The sequence below is a fragment of the Mobula birostris genome, chromosome 2, assembly GCF_030028105.1.
Source record: "Mobula birostris isolate sMobBir1 chromosome 2, sMobBir1.hap1, whole genome shotgun sequence".
NCBI lineage: Eukaryota > Metazoa > Chordata > Chondrichthyes > Myliobatiformes > Myliobatidae > Mobula > Mobula birostris.
Window position 1 is genome coordinate 182320165 of NC_092371.1, and position 19413 is coordinate 182339577.

Consider the following 19413-nt stretch of genomic DNA (forward strand, 5'->3'; position numbering starts at 1 on the left):
CTCCAGGTGTGGTCTCACCAGGGCCCTGTACAAATGCAAAAGGATTTCCTTGCTCTTGTACTCAATTCCCTTTGTAATAAAGTCCAACATTCCATTAGTCTTCTTCACTGCCTGCTGCACTTGTTCATTCACCTTCAGAGACTGATGAACAAGTACTCCTAGATCTCTTTGTATTTCTCCCTTACCTAACTCCACACCGTTCAGATAATAATCTGCTTTCCTGTTCTTGCTCCCAAAGTGAATAACCTCACACTTATTCACATTAAACGCCATCTGCCAAGTTTCTGCCCACTCACCCAGCCTATCCAAGTCACCTTGAATTCTCCTAACATCCTCATCACATGTCACACTGCCACCCAGCTTAGTATCATCAGCAAACTTGCTGATGTTATTCACAATGCCTTCCTCTAAATCATTGATGTAAATCGTAAACAGCTGTGGTCTCAATACTGAGCCCTGTGGCACCCCACTAGTCACCACCTGCCATTCCGATGCTGTGAACTATACTTCAACTGTGTGTTCCTGGAGTATATTTGCAATAGGGTTCTGGGTGATGGCTTGCTCAGGGATCTCAATCATTATTCATTAATCTGTTGTGGTGATGGTGGCCACAAATTGACTGAGCTGTCCCCTGATTTTACATTTACATTTTGTGTGTTGCAATTATTCATGCTTTTAATCTTTAAACTCTTAAGGGTAAACACGATAATCACACCTCAATTTATTGTTTCTGCCTTATCAGGCGTGCAATCATGTAATGTATTTTTTTGGGTGGGAAGGTAATCTCTGTTCCATTCTCCCTGTATGTTTGCATTTCCTACACCATATTCTATTATCAACTCTGAAATCATATTTTGGAGTGTTTTTTTCATTGTTTGTCCTGCAATGTAAAGTCCTACCACAATCACAAAGTTCTTCCAGCACTTCTGTCATTGTACAATTTTGACAATGTTATCTGCAACAAACAAATAATTAGGATCCTATTATCAAATAATTTGTCCCAATTGATGGCACACTTTCTACAAACATAAGTAAAGCGTTCGCCATGATGCCAAATCCTTCCATTCTTGAATACACAGATTCCAGCTTAACTGATATTTGCATCCTCAGTTATTCCCCAGAAAGTCAGTTGGGAAGAACTTATCTTCTCAAATCCAGCTGTCCAGGTAAACATTTCCAACTACTGTACTAGTGTTGCTGCTTTTTATCCATGTTGTGAATTAGATTAGGTATATTATCAGCTCTGGATTGGACAATTTGGCGATGTGTACCATGTCTTTTTGTTGTAGTTTTGTGGCATAGACTGAGGCTGTTAGGTTCCAATGTGAACAGCTTGCCTTAAATAAGTTGGCTTTGGCAAAGGTTACTGTTCTACTCTTCAAAGGATCATTTATTATCAACGTATACAATGCAGAACTGTTCTAATGTAAAATGCAAATTATACAATTCATCACAAGGTGTCCAGAGGTCAGTCAGCTTCTATAAGTATAAATAGTCAATGTTTTGAGCTGAGACCCTCCATCATGACTGAATAGGATGGGGAAGAAGCTAGAATAGAAGGTGAGGGAGGGAAAGGAGTATAAGCTATACATGATAGGTGAAACCAGGTAAGGGGGAAGGTGGGATGAAGTAACCAGCTGGCTGGTGATAGGTGGAAAAGGTAAAGGGCTGAAAAAGAAAGAATCTGATAGGAGAAGACAGTGGACCAAGTGAGAAAGGAAAGAATGGTGGGGTGGGGGGCACCAGAGGGAGGTGATGGGTAGGGGACGAGAAAAGGAGGTGTAAGAGCGTAACCTGAATGGGGAATGGAAAAAGAAAGAAGGGAAAGGGGAAGAAATTACCAAAAGTTAGAAAAATCAATGTTCATCCCATCAGGCTGATGCCTACCCAGATGGAATATCAAGTAATGCACCTCCAACTTGAGTGTGGCCTCATCGTGGCAATAGAGGAGGCTATGGACGGATGTTTCAGAATGGGAATGGGAAGTTGAATTGAAGTGGCCACCAACAAGTCCCGCCTTTTAGATGGAGTGAAGGTGCTTGAAGCGGTCCCTCAGTCTATGTCGGGTCTCACCAGGAGCACTAGGTACAACAGACAACCCCAGCAGACTCCCAGGTCAATTATCGCCTCACCTGGAATTGTTTGAATCCCTGAATGGTGATGAGGGAGAGGTATAAGGGTAGGACTGGCATTTGTTCAGCTTTCAGGGATAAGTGCCAGGAAGGAGATCAATGGAGAGCAATGAATGGACAATGGGGTCACATAGAGATTGATCTAGGTGGAAAGTGGACATCCCTCTGGCTTCTTCACCTTTCACCTCCAGTCCTGATGAAAATCTATTTAGATGCTGTCTAGCCTGCTGAGTTCCTCCAGCACTTTGCATTTGTTTTTCATGATTTATGGCTTCTGCAGAATTCTTTGTTTATTCAATTTATCAGGAGCTACTGCTTCTTCCAAGGGACTCCATAGCTCAGGGTTTAGAACACTGGTCTTGTGAACCAGCAGTTGTGCATTTATACCTAACAGGGGCCAAAATATTTTTTTGGTGCCAAGACAGCGTGGCAACTAGCATGACGCTATTACAGGTCGGAGCATTCTGGAGTTTGGAATTCAATTCCAGCGCCATTTTGTAAGGAGTCTCCACTTGTTCTCCCCACGGAAGGCATACATGTTCGCCGGGTACTCCGATTTCTTCCCACCGGAATTGCAAATTGTCCCAAGATTAGGTTTGGGTTAATCCGGTTTGTCACGGGGTTGCTGGGGCAGCACGGCTGGAGGAGATAGAAAGGCCTACTCCATGCTGTATTGTAAGACCATAAATCCATAAGATATAGGAGCAGACTTTCTGACAGCACCTTATTTGTATCCTTCTTTCTGTATAGATTCCAGCTTTACCTCAGCCTCATTTTTGTGCCTGAGTTCTGCCTGTTGCTACGAGGGGTAATTGATAAGTTCGTGGCCTAAGTTAGAAGGAGTCAATTTTAGCACACTTATTTTGCAACATAATCCCCTCCTACATTTACATTCTTAGTCCATGGTTGTGGAGTATACTGATCTTAGATCTCCAGAAAGTGCTCACAGATTGATAAATTCGTGGTCTAAGATAGATGGAGATGAGTTATACAGCTCTCGTTACATGCACATGCAGTTCAACTCTTTGAGTGATTATACAGAACTCATCTCCTTCTACCTTAGGCCATGAACTTATCAATCACACCTCGTATAGAATATTCTCACTCAGCCTAACCATAGTAATGGCTTTCTCCAGTGTGAGATTTGCCTGCAACTGAATTCTCTCTGCCTATTTGGTGTCTCGCAGCCCAATAACAATCCTATTTCTAATGAGCTCATCTCTCAGATTTCCAAATACACAGTTGTCTGACGGGGCATACAATGCTGTGATGAAGTCATGAGTTGAATTTTGCCCTCTCATATATCACATTTCACTTCCATATAAAATTATCTTTGAATTTGTCCTGCACTGTTTTGTACTCCTTTTTCCAACTATCTGTCAGTCCTAATCTACCCATGATATCTTTTGTTTTGTCACCCATGCAATATATTTGTGTTCTTTCTTAATGCTCTTCTGAAGACCTGAGTGAGACTGCTTGCAACCCTAAATCTCTCAAAATGTCTGAGTCATCTCTCAAAGTCCCCAGGTTTAGAGAAATCAAATGTCTTAGGGTGCTTTATTAGGCAAGTAGGTGTAGGTACTGCAGGTATTTTCTCCATTTTCCCTTTTATTTGTTTATTTGTTATTTTATTTACTTGGACTACAAAAGTTATCTTTTCTTCCCTGAGAGTTTGACTGACTTCTCTGTTGTGTCTGTGTTTCTGTGCATGTCCCCAGGCTAGTAGCCCACAGAATATTACAACATATCCATTTTTGGGTGTTGCTTGAAGGCATTGCTTAGCAACCCTGGTCCTTTCTCAGCTCATGCCTCATGTTGCATACAGTTAGCAAGCTAGCATAGGCAGTTCAGATTGGTACGTCTTTGGATTTTTTTCATAGATGCAGTATATGTGAACAAGAACAGTCTTACTGTAAATTCCTTCTTGTTGGGAATCTCACTTGGTCTTTAGCACTGATCAACCACTTCTGGCACAATGCTGTGTTCACTTTTGTGGGGAAGTACAGAACACACCAGGACACCAGAACGCAGGTCTCAACTGAACTTTATTGATAACCCTGCTTGTACAGTATGGAACTCATGCCATGTTGGAGTAGCTAACTGAGTGTCATGGGGGTATCATTATCAACTCCCACTACATTGCTTATCAAATATCTATCTACCTTTGCCTTAAAACATTCAAAGGCTCGTGCTTCGAGAATCCTTTGAGAGTTTCTTCAAGAACTCATGGTACCTTAAGAGAAAATCTTTCATTTCATTCCTGTCTTAAATGGGCAATAATTTATTTTTAAATTGTCAATCTTTATACTGCCACCTCACAAAATTAAATATTCTCTCTACATTAACCTAGTGTAGTATCTCAGGAACTTCAAATTTTATCCATGTGCCCTCTCATTCTTCTGAATTCCAGTGGATATAAGACTAACCCATCCAATCTTTCCTAATATGACAAATCATTGTTCCAAATGTTAATCCTGGTACTATTAATTGTTTCATAGAAAGAAAGGAACAAATCCTGCCCAACAAAGAATATACTTTAACCAATTGTCTGTCCTCAAAATTCCATTAGTTCCACAATGTCCGAATGTTTATGTTGATGGTGAATAAATTATTGAGGGCAAGGCTCTTGCTTCTTACTACCATTTTGATGAGCAAAATATTTTGTGAATAACATTATGATGTTAAATTTCCTAATGAAACTTCATTATGTTAATCTGCATCAAGGGACATCCTGTAAATCTAAATCAAAAACCATGGATCTAATCTGAAGAACAGTGTGTGTTGGGTTGAAGTATATTAGGAAATTGAATCTCACTAAATCTATTAATCTGGGACTTGCATAGCTCGAATATAAGATGGTTGAAATTATTGGTCGATTTATGGTCATGTTTAGTGGAACTTTACCCATTAGATTGAGAAATAAAGGGAGCATAGGAATGTTTCTTACTGTTTTTCAGTGCATAGCTGTAGTGAGCAGGCCATCTGGCTAAACCTCTGCTGCCACTACATACCCAGAAACCGATGCCCATTGCCATCAGGTAGGTTATTTAAAAAATGGCAATATAAATTGGTTGACTAAACAAACAGGTTTGTTTCTGAAAAGAGATAGAATTGAGGTATGTTTTCTGAAAGCAGTTTTCTTCACCACTTGATTTCTCAAAGTAGAGGCAGTCTTTTGGTATGTGTCAGCTTTGTGATGTATTGCAATTTGTTTAATATTAATTGTCAGCATTATGTACCAGATACAAATTCAAATATGCATCGGTTTATTCTGTTTGCTTGCAGTAGTAAAATTCTGATAAGAAACATTTTCCATTTATTTAGCATTATTAATATTTTGTTACAGGTATGAAGAAACACCAAGTGAGTTTTTGATTAGTGTGCATTTTCAATACATATAACGCTCTAATTTCCATATAAACACAATGATGTAATTTATATATCTAGATTACCCTAGAACAGGATATTTTTAAAAAATCTATTTTTAAATCTGCTTTAATTTAATTATAAATTCAAATTTACGAAACAAATAAGAAAACTGCAAATACTCATGTATAATATTAATTTTACCCTGTATCTAGAATACTTGTCACTTCCCTTGATATATTTTCTCTGAGATCAATTCCACCTCCTGAAGAAGATATGAATGCTGTCAATCAACTTACTAAACTGATAATGTGAGCTTTGCTATTTTTGCACCAACACTCGACCATTAATTGCAAATAAATTCATGGGACCATTAAAACAATGCTGATTGGAAAATTTAGGCCATTAACTCAAGTCTGCAGGCGTTTGACAATTTCACCATGCTGCTTAGAAGGGCAGTTTTCCCATTCATTTCAGGAGAAATCAATGCCTGAACCAATCCACAAAGGTGAAAATCATTTGAAAAAAATAACATGGCCATGATCGAATTTTCCTAATTTTTATCCATAAAGAGGTCTGGTGGTAGGCAGTATTATTAACTCTTTGTTCATATTTGGTAATATTTTATAATGCCAATCTCATGTATCTGTGATATAGCAGACATTATGAACAAAATAAACAGTAGATAACAATAGCGTTGCAATTAAATTAAAATTAATAAACTGTATATGCTTGAAATCTGAAATAGAGCATAGAAACATTGAAAACCTACAGCACAATACAGGCCCTTCGGTCCACAAAGCTGTGCCGAACACGTCTTTACCTGAGAACTACCTCGGCTTACCCGTAACCCTCTATTTCTCTAAGCTCCATGTACCTATCCAGGAGTCTCTTAAAAGACCTTATCGTTTCTGCCTCCACCACTGCCGCCAGCAGCCCATTCCATGCATTCACCCCTCATTGCGTAAAGAACTTACCCCTGACATCTTCTCTGTTCCTACTTCCAAGCACCTTAAAACTGTGCCCTCTCGTACTAGCCATTTCAGCCCTGGGAAAAAGCCTCTGACTATCCACATGATCAATGCCTCTCATTATCTTGTGCACCTAAATCAAAGCATAAAAAGCTAACAATATCCAGCAGTTAGACAGACTTTATGGAAATAGAAACATGTTTCAGATTTAAAATGCTTGTTTGAAATGGAAAGAAAAGAAAGCTTGTTCTGAATAAGGGTCATTGAACTGAAACAGTCAGATAGCAATGAAGTCAGACAGCACAGAAACAGGCCCATCAGCCCAAATGGTCCATGCTGACCAGGATTCCCATCTAAACTAATCACATTTTCCCTCAGTTGATCCATATCCCTTTAAATTGTAAACTTTGTTTCTCATTCCATGGACACTGCCTGTCCTGCTGCATGCTTGTGACTTTATAGTTATTCTAGACTCACAGCACTCAAATGTCATGTTCAGATTGGGGACAATGGTATTAGTATATTACCGCTCTGGGTGTGGTGTCTTATAACACAGTCTAACATGAACATTTGCTCTGATATTTATTAAGTAACAGACACAAAATGCTGGACGTGGTCACTAGGCCGAGTAGCATCTATGGAGAGGGAATAAATCATAAGAACACAAGATATAGGAGCAGAATTAGGCCATTTGGCCCATTGTGTCTGCTCTACCATATCATTATGGCCGATTTATTATCTCTCTCAACCCCATTCTCCTGCTTCTCCCAGTAACCTTTGACACCCTTACTAACAAAGAGCCTATCAACCTCCGTTCCAGATATATTCAATTACTTGGCCTCCACTGCCGTATGTGGCAATGAATTCCACAGATTCACTACCCCCTGCCTAAAGAAGTTCATTCTCAACTCTGTTCTAGGTCGATGTTCTTCTATTCTGAGGCTGTGCCCTCTGGTTTTAGAACCCCCCCCCCCACCATAGGAAACGTCCTCTTCACATCCACTCTGCAGAGGCCTTTCAGTATTCAATAGGTTTCAAGGAGAAACACAATTCATTCTTCTAAACTCCAGTGAGTACAGGCCCAGAGACATTAAATCCTTCTCATACATTAACCCTTTAATTCACTAACTAATTCTTGCAAACTTCCTCTGGACTCTCTGCAGCGCATCTTTTCTTACATAAGGGGTTCAAAACTGCTCACAATACTCCAAGTGTGTTCAGACCAATGCCTTATCATCACATGCTTGCTCTTATATTCTAGTCTTCTCAAAATGAATGCTAATATTGTATTTGCCCTCCTAACCAACTACTCAACGTGCAATTTAATATTTGGGGAATCTTGCACAAAGATTCCCAAGTCCCATTGCACCCCTGATTTCTGAATTTTCTCCCTGTTAAGAGAATAGTCTCTGCCTTCACTTCTTCTACCAAAGTGCACTACCATACACTTCCCCACACTATATTCTATCTGACACTTTTTTGCCCATTCAATCTATTTGTCTAAGTACTTCTGCAGACTCCTTCCTTCCTCTACACTATCTGCTAAACAGTTGACATTTCAGGCCAGTACCTTTCATCAGGACTGGTAAAAAAGGGGAAAGAATCCAGAATAAGAAGATGGGTACAGAGGAAGGTGTACAAGCTTGCAGGTAATATATGAAACCAGGTGAGTGGTCAGGTGGGTAGATTGTGGAGAGGTTATGAAGATAGTACCTGAGAGGTGATAAGTGGAAAAGAAGGACTGAAGAGGAAGGAATCTGAGAGGAGACGACAGTAGACCATGGAATATGGGGGTGGAGAACGGTCAGAGGGAGATGATGGGCAGGTAAGGAGAAGAGAAGGGCTGAGCCAAAATGGGAAATAGTAAAAGAGAGAAGGGGCAGGGGAAGAAATTACTGGAAGTTAGAGAAATCAATCTTAATGCCACCTGGTTGGGGTCTGTCCAGGTGGAATAGGAAATGTGACCCTGATGCTTATTTCCTTTTTCACATGAGTTTATTCCAGCTATTAAAACAAAAACACTCACCAACTTGTGGGCACTTAGCTTCAAAACTGATAAATTCACCTAGCACAACTCAATATAAAACAAATCACATCAATGTATGCATAAAAGGAAAGATGCTTACAATCCTGTAACGAAAACAGAAAATGTGACAATTATTCTCACTGTTTTCCTTTCATATGTTTATTGTCATGCCTTTCACATCTTTAGTTTCACAGCAAGTAAGTTATCTCCAAGGGTAGTTACTTTTGCTATTGACTTTTCTGATAGCCAGTTTGTACACAATAAATTCCGAAAAGTGGAATAGTCAGTGTAGCTCAGAAAGGCTCAGTGGAGGCATAGTTAATAAGGTAGAAGCTCTGGAAGAAACTAACCATGAAAAGACGGTGTGAAAAGAAATAAAAAATCAGGGTTATGAGAAGGCAATGAATGTAAAATAAGACTAACTTTATGGACTATCTATATATCAGTACATGGAGCTCATTGAGGTTTGATTAGAACAAGTTGTCATAATAGCAATTACTGAAACACGGGTACAGCAATGTTTAGCTTGGGAATTAAATACTCTGAATTATAAGACCTTTAGGAGGAGCAGCAAAGAATGAAAGTGAGGAGAGATAGCAGCCTAATTAGGGAAAATATCACAGTTTTTTTGTAACACAGTGAAGCATCATTCTTATCTTTGAAAGGGCAAACAAGCTCATATCAAGGCTCGTTCTCAGATTTTGAGCATAAACATGTAGACTGTGTTAGGGATCATTCTGGTGTTATAACATTATGGATAGCATAATTATGTACACAATTTAACTTCCAATTGACACGTTGTGGCTAGTGAATCCAATCATTCTTATTCTGTCCAATTGAAACTCCATGGGAAAGCCAATAGATGAATGTTCCTGCTGTTAGGATGTTATTAAGGATGCACCCTTTTCACCTAATGCACAGCTCAGTTCAGATCTGTTTTGTCACCTAACCACTCTGGTTGGTTGTGTATTCATTTAATATCCTTCACTTTATAACCTTACTAAATTGAACTATGTAGATTATTTCTCCACTCTTCCAATTTCTGTCAACTTATATTCTGTTGCTCTTTTTGCTTTGTGATCTGCACATTCCCTTTCTGCTCCTCACTCTCCCCTTTCTGGAGTGCCCCTAATTTAAGTGCTGCAGGTAGCTGCACTGCTTCTTACAGTTCATGTCTGCATGTCGCCCCTAGCCATAGGACCTCCTGGATGTTGCACGCAGATTTTCCCACCTCCTATCCCTGCCTACCAGGCTTGCTGCCTTTCTGTTGTCTGCTCGGTGAATTATACATGTTCACTGTCCCTGTTTTGTCCGTGTTATTCCTACCTTTTCAGGAACTATAACACCTTCCTTACTCAGTGCACCTATCCCCAGGACAGTACCCTCATTGTTTAGGCACACCCAAAACTCCACAGGAAGCTGCACTCCCTCTACCTCAAGTACTTGAGGCTCACTCCTCCTGCCCTCATTATTTCACTCCCTGCACTGATAATGTAAATCAGCTCTCTAATTGTGGGTAAGGGTAGATCAGTTATTAACATTGAAGACCCTGTGTCCACTAACCTTTCTCAATGCTGGGTCTCCTAATAAACCTTTTGTGTATATTGTGGATGATCACCACTGACCATGGAGGTTGATTGTCCTCACCAGCTCTATGATCTGCTTAGCAGTCAGATTGATCAGAGAAGGCACTGCTGTGGTTTCTGCCCATTTTGATGAATGACTCTCACACCTCTTCTCCTTCAACACTACCTTCAACCGTGGCCTGAGAGGCCACAGCAGTAACAAATAATCTTCTTTACTCTTCTTAGCCTATTCCGGCCATGCCTTTGATAGGTGCGCCGATTGTTGGCACACAAAGCAAGTCCTCTATGTCTTCACAGCAGTAACTTTTACCACAGAAAATTTACAAATTCTATTCCTACTTCGCTGGTCTATCCCCCCAGCCCATGATACTATTGCTGAGTAGGTCTTCCCACTACTATGCCCAACTCTAAAACTTCCTGGTAGGGTGGGTTCAAGCCTGCCTTCAATGTTTTTCAGAAAGACTGGATCATCCCTCCATGGACTGTCCAGCCCTGAGTATTCCCCGTATGCTCAATATTTAAACTCTGCATAATCCATGGTGATCTCATCATCTCTTAGAACCACTGACATTATCATTCCATAGTTACTCTCACCTCCCCTTTCTCCCTTAAACTAGCAATACCTTTTCTCATTACTAGCACACCCACTAGTTGCCATGTACTACTCAGCGCACTTCCTGGGCTATAGTGTCCCACATGTTCCTCATTCATTTAGCTTTCACTAATACTGCACATATACATCTTCTGAGTGTATCTGGTCAATTTCATTCACCTCAAGCTTACAATAAAATTCTGCATTCGCACAAACTGTGAGGACAATTCAGACAGGATGTTCCGCTTCTCCCCAGGGATGAAGGGCTTAAGCACGGTGCTAAACAGGGTCATGGGGTGGCTGGGGTCATTTGCATTCTCTAGCTGCCATTGTCTGACCTCATCCCAACAGATATATCTGTGTATACCTCTTCCTCACATACCTCCACACTAATTTCCATATTAAACGAACGACGAGGGAAGGATAAAAATAAAATATTATATACTTAAGATCCAAGAGCATGTACTTTGCCACTGAACATGGTGCCTTTTGTATTCCCTTTCATTTTAAACTCTGTTACCCCAAAGTTTTAAACTTATTCTTCACACACACAAACAAGTATACTTCTATACATTTTCCTGAATGAGTGTACACGCACCCCTCCGCTGACTGAAAAAATTAATAATCACCTTTTGCAAGTGGTGCTCTTGTCTCACCAAATATACCTGTACAGTATGATAGCTGATCTCTCTCTCTCTCTCTCACACACACACACACACACACACAATCACACTACAAATTTATATCTACCTGTTTAGCTCTCCACTCTGTTTGTTGATACTTGTGATTCCATTGGTATTGATTTGAATAGAATATTTACCCTCTTTGTAGTGATGTTTTATATTTCTTCAGCACAAAGATAGCTGAATGAACTGAGCCACATGGAAACAGTAACTGGGAAATATAGAAGTCTTTATTCATACAACAAACCTCCAGAAGAGAGAGTCCAGGAGAAATATGCTTCCTGACACAATCTTTCACACTTCTTCAGCAAAAAACTACTTACTACAGTTTCAACTTGTATAAGCTCATACTTAATTTGAACATTTTGAATATATTCAGGTAAATTTACGGCATTACATATTTACAATATCTCAACTAGCAGAAACCTTTTGAATGTTTAATATTGGTGTCTGTTCCAAAAACCAGGCACCCAAAATATACTCTTCTTATTACATTGAGGACATATATACAGAAATGTGTCATAAAAAGCCAGTAACATCTTGGAGGATCCCACCCACCCTGCTCATGGACTGCTTATCCCACTCCCATCGTGGAGGAGGCTACGTAGCAACAACAGCAGGACCACCAGACGTAAAAACAGTTATTTCACCAAGCAGCAAAGCTGATCAACACTCCCATCCACTAACCCTTCCCTCCACTCCTCCACCACCATTGCTTTATCATTTCCCGTCAGAGTTACCTTATGTACTGATACTCCTGTGACTAGTGTCACTTTATGAATGTACAATCAAGCTATGTATATGATATATATTATGTATTCATATTATATTTTTGTTATTATTGTGTTCTGTATCTTACTGTGTTTACTTTTGTGCTTGCATCAGATCTGGAGTAACAATTAAAGTTCAAAGTAAATTTGTTATCAAAGTACATATACAGTATATCACCATATATAACACTGAGATTCATTTTCCTGAGGGCATACTCAATCAATGAAAGCCCCTACCAACTTGACCATTCAACCGGTCTGCAAAAGACAACAAACTGTGCAAATACAAAAAGAAAGGCATAATAATAAATAAATAAATAAATAAGCAGGAAATGTCAGGAATATGAGATGATGAATCCTTAAAAGTGAGCCCATAGGTTCTGGGAACATTTCAATGATGGGGCAAGTGATGTTGAGTGAAGGAATCCCCTTTGGCTCAAGTCCCTATTGGCGGAGGGGTAATAACTGTTCCTGAGTCTGGTGGTGACAGTCCTAAGGCTCCTGTACCTTCGTCCTGATGGCAGCAGCCAGTCGAGAGTATGACCTGGATGTTGGGGAGGGAGGTGGTAGGGGGTCTTGATGATAGATGCTACTTTCCCGTGACAACGCTTTATATAGATGTGCTCAACGGTGGCAAAGGCTTTATCCATGATAGACTGGGCCATGTCAATTACTTTTTATAGCATTTTCTGTTCAAGGGCATTGGTGTTTCCATACCAAGTTGTAATGCAGCCAGTCAATATACTCTCCACCACACATCTAGAGAAGTTTGTCAAAGTTTTAGATGTCATGCCAGATCGCTGCAAACTTCTGAGGCAGTAGAGCCTCTGATGTGCTTTCTTTTTAATTGTACTTATGTGCTGGTCCCAGGACAGGTCCTCTGAAATAATCACATCCAGGAATTTAAAGTTGCTGACCCTCTCCACCTCTGATCCTCCATTGAGGACCGGTTCTGAGTTCTTCCTCCTGAAATCAAAAGTCAGCTCTTGGTCTTACTGACATTAAGTAAAAGATTGTTACTCCCTCCTAAATGCTGATTTGTCACCACCTTTGATTTGACCTATGCCAATGGTGAATTATTTCATTCTCATTTACACTTGTAAACTGGAATTAACATTAATCAATGTTGAATCTTGAAAATTGTGTACAGGTTTTATTTCCTGAAGATTGGTACTCATTGCATAACGCATAATTATGCTATTCATATTGCCATAACTCCAGAATGATTCCTAACAGATTCTACACCACCAGTGTTCTCTCCAATTCTCTTTGAAAATAAGTGTGAAGAGTTGCATTATGGAAAGACAAAACAAGTTGGACTTTCACAGTCAATGGTAGGGCTGTGGGGGGTGTTGTAAAAGAGAAGGCCCTTGCAGTTAAGGTGGATAATTCCCTGAAGAGGATGTCACAGTGACATAAAATGATAAAGAAGGCTTTTGGCATGCTGGCCTTCATCTGTCAAGCATTGTAAAAATGGTTGGGATGTTATGTTCCAGTTGTACAAGACATTAGTGAGGCCCCACTTCGAGTAGACAACTCAAGTCGCATCCTCTTGCTACTGCTTATAATGATTCCAGCAGGTGCCCTGTCACCCCTGACACACTGCCAATTCTTTCTAACTCTGATCAGCCAAAACAAGATTTTCAAGGTAGTTGGTCACATCTTTTACAACTAATCTAATCTATTTTGCATGCAACTCCAAGGCAAAGTAAATAAGACTAACTATGAATGATAACATAAGATTATAAGGCAAACAGGAAGGAGCTTAAGAAGGAAATCTATGCTCGGTGTCAGATGTGGGAGGTCCGGGAGTCTCCCAGCCTCCCGGACGGCTATATCTGCACCCAATGTGTCGAGCTGCAGCTCCTAAGGGACCCAGTTAGGGAACTGGAGATGCTGCTCAATGACATTTGTCAGGCCAGGGAGAGCGAGGAGGTGATAGAAAGGAGTTATAGGCAGGTGGTCACACCGGGGCCACAGGAGACAGACAATTGGGTCACAGTCAGGAGACGGAAGGGGAAGAGTCAGGTACTAGAGAGTACCCATGTGGCTGTACCCCTTGATAATAAGTACTCCTGTTTGAGTACTGTTGGGGGGGACAACCTACCTGGGGGAAGCAACAGTGGCCGTGCCTCTGGCACAGAGTCCGGCCCAGTGGCTCAGAAGGGTAGGGAAATGAAGAGGAATGCAGTAGTGATAGGGGACTCTATTGTTTGGGGGTTCAGACAGACCATTCTGTGGATGCAAGAAAGAAACTCGAATAGTAGTTTGCCTCCCAGGTGCCAGGGTCCAGGATGTTTCAGATCGCATCCAAGATGTCCTGCAGAGGGAGGGAGAACAGCCAGAGGTCGTAGTACATATTGGTACCAATGACATAGGTAGGAAAAGGGAAGAGGTCCTGAAAAGAGACTACAGGGAGTTAGGAAGGAAATTGAGAAGCAGGACCGCAAAGGTAGTAATCTCGAGATTACTGCCTGTGACACGCACCGTGAGTGTAGGAATAGAATGAGGTGGAGGATAAATGCGTGGCTGAGGGATTGGAGCAGGGTGCAGGGATTCAGATTTCTGGATCATTGGGACCTCTTTTGGGGCAAGTGAGACCTGTACAAAAAGGATGAGTTGCACTTTAATAGTCATAGTCATACTTTATTGATTCCGTGGGAAATTGGTTTCTGTTACAGTTGCACCATAGATAATTAAATAGTAATAAAAGCATAAATATGTTTGTAATTAAATAGTAATATGTAATTATGTCAGGAAATAAGTCCAGGACCAGCCTACTGGCTCAGAGTGTCTGACCCTCCAAGGGAGGAGTTATAAAGTTTGATGGCCACAGGCAGGAATGACTTCCTATGACGCTCTGTGTTGCATCTGGGTGGAATGAATCTCTGGCTGAATGTACTCCTGTGCCCAACCAATCCATTATGTAGTGGGTGGGAGACATTGTCCAAGCCCAGGGGGACCAATATCCTGGCGGGGAGGTTTGCTCAGGCTACTGGGGAGAGTTTAAGCTAGGATTGTTGGGGGGGTGGGAACTGAACTGAAGAGACTGGGGAAGAGCTGGTTGGCTCACAAATAGAGAAAGCTTGTAGACAGTGCAAGAGGGAGGATAGGCAGGTGATAGAGAAGGGACGCGCTCAGACCGACAGTTTGAGATGTGTCTATTTTAACAGTGTATCTTATGGCATTGTCTGTCTATGTAATGCAAATAGCAGTGGACATTGTGGGTTAGTGTTGTGTTTTTCAGTTGAAAAGCACACATTTGACGCTGATTGCGGGATTGGTGTGTGATTCATGCTGTGGGTCGGATGCTCTGTTGGTTTGTTTGTTTATGCTCTGTGTAGCCCGGGTTGTCTCCGATGCTGTTGACACTGTCACAGTTCACTTCTATATTAGATCTATCAATTGCTGTTGCTTGTGAATCAACAGAGGCATTTATAGTAGCACATAATGCTTGAAACTGACTTTTGAACGCCATGCGTCTGGCCTTGCGAATACATATTAGCATATAGTACATCCCTCAGCACCATCACTGAATAATTCAGCCCCACTGTAGCACCAGCAAGAAAAAATCTCTGGTGCTGCCAGTGACGTGAAAGAATAGGACCTATCAAGTGTGACAGTGGAAAAGTGTGTATGGAATGGGAGGAAATAGCAGAGGTAATGAATACTTGAGTATTCACAATGGAAAAGGATCTTGGTGATTGTATTGATGACTTGCAGCAGACTGAAAAGCTTGAGCATATAGATATTAAGAATGAGGATGTGCTGGAGCCTTTGGAAAGCATCAAGTTGGATAAGTTGCTGGGACCAGATGAGATGTACCCCAGGCTACTGTGGGAGGCGAGGGAGGAGATTGCTGAGCCTCTGGCGATGATCTTTGCATCATCAATGGGGACAGAGAGGTTCCGGAGGACTGGAGAGTTGCGGATGTTTTTCCTTTATTCAAGATATGGAGTAGAGATAGTCCAGGAAATTATAGACCACAGAGTCTTACTTCAGTGGTTGGTAAGTTGATAGAGAAGATCCTGAGAGGCAGGATCTATGAACATTTGCAGAGGTATAATACGATTAAGTATAGTCAATATGGCTTTGTCAAGGGCAGGTCGTGCCTTACGAGCCTGATTGAATTTTTTGAGGATGTGACTAAACACATTGATGAAGGAAGAGCAGTACATGGAGTATATATGGATTTCAGCAAGGCATTTGATAAGGTACCCCATGCAAGGCTTATTGAGAAAGTAAGGAGACATGGGATCCAAGGGGACATTGCTTTGTGGATCCAGAACTGGCTTGCCCACAGAAGGCAAAGAGTGGTTGTAAACAGGTCATTTTCTGCATGGAGGTCAATGACCAGTGGTGTGCCTCAGGGATCTGCTCTGGGACCCTTACTCTTCGTGATTTTTATAAATGACCTGGATGAGGAAGTGGAGGGATGGTCTAGTAAGTTTGCTGATAACACAAAGATTGGAGGTGTTGTGGATAGTTTGGATGGCTGTCAGAGGTTACAACAGGACATTGATAGAATGCAAAACTGGGTTGAGAAGTGGCAGATGGAGTTCAACCCAGATAAGTGTGAGGTGGTTCATTTTGGTAGGTCAAATATGATGGCAGAATATAGTATTAATGGTAAGACTCTTGGCAGTGTGGAAGATCAGAGGGATCTTGGGGTCCGAGTCCATACGACGCTCAGAGCAGCTGCACAGGCAGACTGTGCTTAAGAAGTCATATGGTGTATTGGCCTTCATCAATCACGGAATTGAACTTAGGAGCCGAGAGGTAATGTTGCAGCTATATAGGACCCTGGTCAGACCCCATTTGGAGTACTGTGCTCAGTTCTGGTTGCCTCACTACAGGAAGGATGTGGAAGCCATAGAAAGGGTGCAGAGGAGATTTACAAGGATGTTGCCTGGATTGGGGAGCATGCCTTATGAGAACAGGTTGAGTGAACTCGGCTTTTTCTCCTTGGAGCTACGGAGGATGACAGGTGACCTGATAGAAGTGTATGAGGTGATGAGAGGCATTGATCGTGTGGATAGGCAGAGGCATTTTCCCAGGGCTAAAATGGCTGCCACAAGAGGACACAGGTTTAAGCTGCTAGGGAATAGGTACAGAGGAGGTGTCAGAGGTAAGTTGTTTTTTTTTACGCAGAGAATGGTGAGTGAGTGGAATGGGTTGCCTGCAACGGTGGTGGAGGCGGATAGGATAGGTTCTTCTAAAAGACTTTTGGATAAGTAGATGGAGCTTAGGAAAATAGATGGCTATGGGTAACCCTAGTAACTTCTATGGTAGGGACATATTCAGCACAACTTTGTGGGCCGAAGGGCCTGTATTGTGCCATAGGTTTTCTATGTTTCTATAACATAAGAAATTGAAAGATTATCAATATTAGGGTTATATTAAAATAGTTATTGTTAGTTGGAATTGCTATTGAGCACTTGCTAACTTGAGAAATTTCCATTCTGTTCATCGTGGCCACCAGAAGATCAACACAAACATTTACTGACAACAGAATGGAAGGAATATTGCCAGCAATGGTAATACCAAGCTTCAATTTAGTGGTTAGTGCTGTATGACTAACGTTTTGACTCAAGTAAGAGCAAAATAATTTGGGAGGAAACAAAGGAATGCATACAGAAATTTTAAAATCTAATGAATGCTAAATTTCTTTAATTTTATTTGATTATCTACTTCATTTTGGCTCTGTGCATTTCTCTTTTTAATACAGTGTATGACAAAGTACTGTTGTGTTATATTACGCACTTGTATATATCATGACTGCTTTGTGCCCTGTTGTCTGGTCTTCCATAATCATCTGAATAGTAATCTTATTTAACATTTCTTGCTTTCTGCACTCTAAAAGTGACTGAAATTTCTCTTCCATCATTGCAGTCAAGTAATCTCAAAGGAACCTTTCCTGGAGCAAATGGATGAAAGAAACCTGAAGAAATGTGATTGGATGGGGATAATTGATAAGAAGGTTGCCAAAATCAAAGCTTCTAAGAACAATGATCAGGATTGGAAAGTTTAACAGGAAGAAGGAACTTTATGACAGCTGTTTGAGTCAATATTATTGCAGAGTTTAGAATAAAACAGAAATATCAAAATTATTTCTAAAATAAATTCTAAGAATAGAAAGGAAATGGCTTAATTCAATACTTCTGTGAGAACACCTTATTTGCCTTGGACTGTCAATAGACCACAACATATCTACTTTTATGGTGAAGTATGAAAGAGATAGATTGAGAAAAACAATCCCATAGCAAAAACTATAGTTCAAGCTTTCCTATTAAATTGTTAGCAAATATAAGCAGTGACTATGGTTTATTTGCTGGCATGACAAGTGAAACCTTTCATCAATTTTCTCTGTACTTAATACAAGCAATGGATAAAAACATCACAGTACTGTTTTCAATTCTTCAAATGTCATTTTGACTTCAGTGCTGGATTTTTATTGACAGAGTGGAGACGTACAAATAATTATAGCTTCTGGAGCTATCAAATAAGGTCAATATTTGCCTAATACATGTTTATTTTAATATGTGCAAAACAACCATTAAAAAAACTTTTGATCTGTGAATGACCTTTTTTTCTTGTATTTAGTCAGACTAGATTATAGACCATTTGTTATCCATATATATCTGGAATGGAATGGAATTGACTTTATTTCTTACATCCTTCACAGAAATGAGGAGTGAAAATCTTTATGTTATGTCTCCATCTAAATGTGCAATGAACAATCATAGTAATTTATAATAATTTATAATAAATAGAACAGTCAATGTAATATAGAGCACACTCAAATCAGCGTGAGTTTATCAGTCTGATGATCTGGTGGAAGAAGCAGCCTTTTGGTCCTAGCTTTTATGATGCGGTACCGCTTCCCAGATGGTAGCAGATGGAATAGATTGTGATTAGGTTGACTGACTCGCGTCCCCAACGATCCTACAGGCCCTTTTTACACACCTGTCCTTGTAAATGTCCTGAATCTTGGGAAGTTCACAACTACAGATGCGCTGGCCTGTCTGCGCCACTCTCTGCAGGGCCCTGTGATTAAGGGAGATACAGTTCCTATACCTGGCAGTGATGCAGCCAGTCAGGATGCTCTCATTTGTGTCCTTGTAGAAAGTTCTTAGGATCTGGGGGCCCATACCAAACTTCCTCAACCATCTGAGGTGAAAGAGGTGCTGTTGTGCCTTTTTCACCACACAGCTGGTGTGTACAGACCACATGAGGTCCTCGGTGATGTGGATGCCGAGGAACTTAAAGCTGTTTACCCCCTCAACC

General features: G+C 40.7%; 1 protein-coding gene across 1 annotated transcript in view; it reads left to right on the forward strand.

Moving 5' to 3' along the window:
• Window positions 1-18103, forward strand: part of tpo (thyroid peroxidase) — an 87500-nt gene extending 69397 nt beyond the window's left edge. The window contains exon 14 of the mRNA XM_072278385.1: window positions 18019-18103. Coding sequence (XP_072134486.1) covers window positions 18019-18026 — 8 coding nt within the window. The 3' untranslated portion in view covers window positions 18027-18103. The remainder of the gene's footprint in view (window positions 1-18018) is intronic.
• The last annotated feature ends 1310 nt before the right edge of the window (window positions 18104-19413 follow it).